General features: G+C 38.8%; 1 protein-coding gene across 1 annotated transcript; it reads right to left on the bottom strand.

Moving 5' to 3' along the window:
- Positions 1–869: 869 nt before the first annotated feature.
- Positions 870–3,354, bottom strand: LOC143024548 (uncharacterized). Its single transcript, XM_076183359.1, has 5 exons — positions 3,265–3,354; positions 2,955–3,005; positions 1,587–1,767; positions 1,158–1,390; positions 870–1,061 (listed from the first exon to the last, which is right to left on the bottom strand). Exons 1-5 carry the CDS (start codon positions 3,352–3,354, stop codon positions 870–872), a joined length of 747 nt encoding a protein of 248 aa, XP_076039474.1.
- Positions 3,355–6,000: the final 2,646 nt, after the last annotated feature.

Raw genomic sequence — 6,000 nt, 5'->3', positions numbered from 1 at the left:
GTATTTGCCATCATCAACTCTCTTTCTAGACACATTTCCACCATCAACTCTCCACTACGATTTTTTCCTGGAACTCCACATTTCCCAACCACTCCATCAATTGGATCCTTTCCTACCCTAGCATTAAGGTCTCCCAGTACTATTACATTTACACTTCTCCCTAAACCATCTATGCACTCATTTAAATCTATCCAAACATACATACTGGGATAAAAGATTAGAATGAGAACAATTCTTCACCTAAAAAGGACTTCAATCTGGACTTGAACACGGAGGCTAGGAGCACCAACAATATTTAAGGGCAATGAATTCCACTTCTGGATAATTCGACAAGAGAAGAATCGCCTACGAACCTTCAAATGAGAATGTTGCATTTGTATCTTAAACCTATGGCCTCTAGTGCCAACATCAGGAAACAAGGTGAAGATGTCATTAGGAGAGATGATGGAAAGATCATGAAAGATGTGGTAACAGTATATAAGATCTTGTCACAACAACCTGTCTTTCACAGCCTATCAATATAGGGAAGATCAGATAATCCTGTAATCTGTTTTGTCCATCTGCGTTGTGCAGACTCCAATAGATTGCTTTGGCCCAAATACCCCAGATTCCATATAGGAGAAGCAAAGTCCAAGATAGGTCGAATATCAGAGATGAAAAAAGAAGACATGAATTTGGCCAAGCGGGTGACTGTAGATTTCAAGAGATTAGTGGCAACATCCCCCAGCTTTGGCAGCTGTACTTCTTATATGTTCATGAAACTTCAATTTCCTATCAACTATAATTCCTAAATCCTTATGTGAGAAGCTCTGTGTGATAGGACTGCCATTAAGAGTGTAGATAGGAGTGATGAGATCGTCATCCTGGGCTCAGCGCTGTCTAGCAATGCGGAGGTGGACACATTTACCGGCGGAAATCCTCAACCCCCAAGATGCGACAGTAGCTGCCAACAAGTCTATATTATCCTGCATGCCTGGAAGAGATTGAGTACAATCAGATGTTGATGATGAAGGCTGGTATAACTTAAGATCGTCAGCAAATATTTTGTAGTTGCACTGAATCTGAGAGCAGGTATAATTAATGTAAATTAGGAATAACATTGGCCCCAGAACCGAGCCTTGGGGAACTCCATTTAAAACTGGCTTAGAATTACTGACATGACCATTTATTGTGACTTTCATTGATCGGCCGAGAAGAAAACTAGTGATCCATTGTAATAGGTTGCCCAAAATGCCAATAGCTACTAGCTTATCAATAAGGGTCTGATGATGTACACGGTCAAAGGCCTTTGCAAAGTCAAAAAGGATTAAATCAACTACTTGACCTTGATCATATCTGTCAGTAATATAGTCGTACGTAAGTAAAAGGTGATCAGTGACAACGGTTTGGCCTAAAACCAAATTGAGATTCATCAAATAACAGATGGTCTTTAATGAATCCAAAAAGAGATTTACAGATCATACGTTCCATTGTCTTACAGGGAATAGGATTAAGACTGATAGGCCGATAGTTTAGGGGATCACTACGAGAACCTTTCTTATAAATAGGACAAACGTGGGACATTTTCCAAGATTGAGGTAAGGAACCTGATGCCATAGACTTATTGAAAATGATGGATAAGAGATAGGCCAACTCTAATGCGCATTCCTTTAGAAGACGAGAATAAAGATTGTCAGGTCCCATGGTACTATCAACATCAAGAGATTTCAGGTGAGACTCAACATCTTTTGGGTGAAACTGAACGGAAGAGAGCTTGCTGTGACACTCCTGATGGGGAAAAGGGTTCAAGGATGACTCAACAACAAAAACAGAGGAAAAAGCTTCAGCAAATGCATTAGCTATAGTGATGGGGCCTTCAGATAGTTTACCATTAACCATCAGGGGACCAACTCTAGGTCTGTCATGTTTTCTATTCCTAATGTAGGAGTGAAATAATTTTGGTTTAGTAGCTCGATTCTGAATAAGATTTTCCTCATATTCAATTTAAGCTTTCACGACCGAGATATGACCAACACGTGACCGAAACTTAACCGAAAACTAACCGAAGCCCAACTGAACGAAAGATATACCCCACTGTGGGAAAAGGTCGTCGACATTCTTCTTCCTCGCTCTCCCTGTCTTCATGATGGCTCGGAGCGAGTGTTTGGTGGTCTCACGGTCAATCACCTCTTCATTGTTTATCCATATGGGGAGCGAAAACAATATTAATTAGCCACAGATACTTTTGTGGACACTCAGATTTTAAACATATCAGAACTATAATAAAATATTATACTTTTTGTTTTTGAGCAATGTTCTTTTCAATTAATTTGATTATAAGGAAACTACTGTATATGGAATTATTTTCAATACTCAAAAATGAAAAACATATCTGTTTTGTTCCCATATATCATGGGACACGTTCGTATGTCCACAATAGTATCAGCGATTCATTTGACCAACTATACCTAACGAAACGTGATGACGTGTGCATATAAGATTTTAATCTGACAATATTTTGGATTCAGGCCAATAAATTAATAATATTTACTTATAAATTCTTGGAAAGTCAAATAATGATTTCATGGCATTTTTTTCTAGAAGGAGGGTGACGTGAGGTCTAGTTGGGTGTTCTAAATAGACGCAGGTCTCTATATTTGTTTGTGTACATAGTGTATGTCTACATATGGGTTGGTGTGTAAACATAGGTGTAGCATACTAACATAGTTGTATAAGTGTTTATGAAATTGTTTAAGGGTGTACTGCAGGTTCACCGGCCTATCCCCGGAGCCTCATCATGTGGCTTAATTGGACTTAGTAAGCTTGTATGGATGGTGTAAAGTGCATGTGAATTGTCAAACACTGTAACGGTTGTAGATGTGAATGGAGTCTAATTTGGTAATAACCCAGAAATTCGGTTGAGAAATTACGAAAAGCGACTTGAACAACCGCCTAGAACTTACAGGGTTTCACACCTGATCTTCTGCGTTGGAGGCAAGAACACTATCCACGGCTTCACGCGGGATCTATTCCATATCGGGAAGATAAGTTCTTCGACATTGTTGACATGCACTGGTATTCAAATGGTCATTAGATTATTATAAGTCATAGGAAGAGCGCGTTGTTGCACATGTAAACAAATCTGTTTTTTCATACACAAGATTTTTTTTTTCGTCAGATACCACTGCTGCAAGGCTATATTATCGAAGACTTTTCTTCTTATCTATAATTTGGGCTATTTCAGAAATTAATAGGGGAAATTCTTGGGTAGACATAGAAATATACTCTCTTGACATTCTTTATACTAATATGTGGTGGGGAACTTAGGCTCAAAAGCTGTGGACGAAACCGTTCATGTCCCTTGTACTCGAACATCTAGAGTAAGTTAGAGTCACTAGTATTAATTGTGGGCCGAAGCGACCTTGTACTCATGAGCTGAGTCGATACCGACCGCGTTACAGCGGCACACAAAGGTAAAGATCGCTTTGATTTCCAAACCTGTTCTGTATAACAGAATTTTCCAGGAAAAACATCCTTTACACGAGTTATTAAATCGGACATTTTGTAGAATATTCATACAATCATGATATACATTCTAAATCACTTTATATTTAAGATTACTGATGCATATTGAATTCATATGATTCAAATAAATATAACCAGGAGAGCAAGATATAAAAACACACTTTTCCTTTTGGATTCAGATACTTAAAGGTATGTCATGTGAATGGTTTTCACTAACAACATTAATAAAATGCAATAGTTCTGTCATATAGTCATGACGACCAACACTGCAGGTTTAAAATACAATTAATTTTGTTGCCATCAATAGCTCTTGAGCATTTCTATAAATGGCACAAATATTTCATTATGTATTGAAATGACAATTGTTAGTAGTTTCTAGACCTCACTAGCCACATGGTACCTTTAAGTGGGATCTGGGGTGGTTGAGGGGGGTTGGGGGATTCCCTCAGTTGAATAAAATTGAATGATCTGCAAGGAAGAGAGGGAGAGAGAGAGAGAGAGAGAGAGAGAGAGAGAGAGAGAGAGAGAGAGAGAGAGAGAGAGAGAGAGAGAGAGAGAGAGAGAGAGAGAGAGAATGATCTCTACTATTTCTGGGTTACAGCATTACGCTTGAAGAACATGAATGAATTACATTGATAAAATGATAACCATGACATTTTGTCTCCACAATAAGAGACGAAAATGTACCATTGCGCACACCCGACTCTCGCCCATGACAAGTAGGAATTATGCAAATACATTTCCATAGTTAAGTGTTGAGTGTATTTTGTTTACAGCAGATTCCTTATAATGAATTTTTATTTTGTAAAATTGCATTGATGCCACAACAGCAACAATGATATCGTATTTCCATTGGTCTGAGGAGTTACAAGAATAAAAATTCAAGATTTGCCATAAACTGTCATTCCGGGGGCTGTCCCTCAACTGACATTAATCCGCCGGAATTAGCCGGAAGAGAATATCCAAGTTTTGAACTCTATCTCAGGATCGACCCCTGTCCAGATCAAAATCAGTAGAATAAACTGACATGGCTATGTTGACCTGTTCGCTTGAGAGAAAAATGATAAGAATGTTTTCATCCTTGACGCTGCTTACGCACTCCTTTTCTTGTCAAGCCAAAATTCATTTGGATTAACCTCAGGAATAAACTGTCCTTTTTCTAACACTATTTCTTCCGTATCTAGCCTTGTTATGAACCGAAAAGTTCATTAACTTGCTTTGCCTGTATAACTCCATTACAAGTGTTGATTTTCATTAAGTAAATTACGATTAAATAAATTAGCATTGAAAAGTGTGCAAAGATTTTGAACTACAGAAACATATCTTTTGTTGTTGAATATTTGACATATTTCTATGAGAAGTAGTTCCCTTATAATTAAAGTGATTCTTGCGAACAAAGTTGTATTCATGCAACAGCAACAGGAGATACATTGTATTTCATTCCTCTGACATGTCGTTCTCGAAAACCCACGCATACAAAACATATACAGATTTGAAAAGGAGAACAAGAATACCAGATAATTCCATTTGATTCCCTTGTGCTGTCAACAGCCGTATCTTCCTGATTTCTTTGACATCGCCCAACTTAATCAGGTTCCCGGAGATAGGAAAAAATCGGTCTTGTAAGAGTCTACAGGAGGAGATATGTATGAAAAGACAAACTCAGCATAGATTATCTCTTTAGATATGAAAAAAATTAGGGATGGGGGTTAGAGATCTCTGGAAGAATCTTAGGAGAGAGAGAGAGAGAGAGAGAGAGAGAGAGAGAGAGAGAGAGAGAGAGAGAGAGAGAGAGAGAGAGAGAGAGAGAGAGAGAGAGAGAGAGAGAGAGAGAGAGAGAGAGGAGAGAGAGGAGAGAGAGGAGAGAGAGGAGAGAGAGGAGAGAGAGGAGAGGAGAGAGAGAGAGAGAGAGAGAGAGAGAGAGAGAGAGAGAGAGAGAGAGAGAGAGAGAGAGAGAGAGAGAGAGAGAGAGAGAGAGAGAGAGAGAGAGAGAGAGAGAGAGAGAGAGAGAGAGAGAGAGAGAGAGAGAGAGAGAGAGAGAGAGAGAGAGAGAGTAGGTGCAGCTAGAATGAATGGCTCTTGGGTTTGCTTCAGAAGTGTCTGAAGTTCGATATTGTTTAGTCGAATTTAATTTGACATGCACTAATAAAAAGGCATTATTATCCAGGAATGGAAATTTCCGTTGCCGCATCCTCTCCCAAGCCCCAGGGAACCAGCCAGGTACGGCAGACCTTCCCTCGTAGGCTTATTTTTGGTTATGACTTAGAGACTTCGCACCTAAAACCGAATGTCGTAAATCCAGAGAATGTCTGTGGTTATTATTGCGGAGGACGAATGGGAGTATTCTTGTTTACCGAACTTTTGGTTTATACATAATTGGCCTAACATAGGTAGAGTGGTTACTGGTTGATTTTGTATACGCATATTTGTTTATCCGATCTTATTTTTTTTTTCATTATTATTATCATATATGTTTTTTCAACTGGGATTGTTTCT

This window comes from Oratosquilla oratoria, chromosome 4 (assembly GCF_046742065.1).
Source record: "Oratosquilla oratoria isolate Oo_2021 chromosome 4, ASM4674206v1, whole genome shotgun sequence".
Taxonomy (NCBI): Eukaryota; Metazoa; Arthropoda; class Malacostraca; order Stomatopoda; family Squillidae; genus Oratosquilla; species Oratosquilla oratoria.
The sequence above is the reverse complement of the archived record's forward strand: the minus strand, read 5'-3'. Positions and strand labels throughout refer to the sequence as shown.

Coding starts and splice junctions, on each gene's coding strand:
- LOC143024548 (XM_076183359.1), bottom strand. CDS start 3,354: ATGTTCGAGTACAAGGGACATGAACGGTTTCGTCCACAGCTTTTGAGC. Junction 3,006..3,264: donor GTATAAAGAATGTCAAGAGA/GTATATTTCTAT, acceptor GATATGGAATAG/ATCCCGCGTGAAGCCGTGGA. Junction 1,062..1,157: donor AAGTCACAATAAATGGTCAT/GTCAGTAATTCT, acceptor ACCTGCTCTCAG/ATTCAGTGCAACTACAAAAT.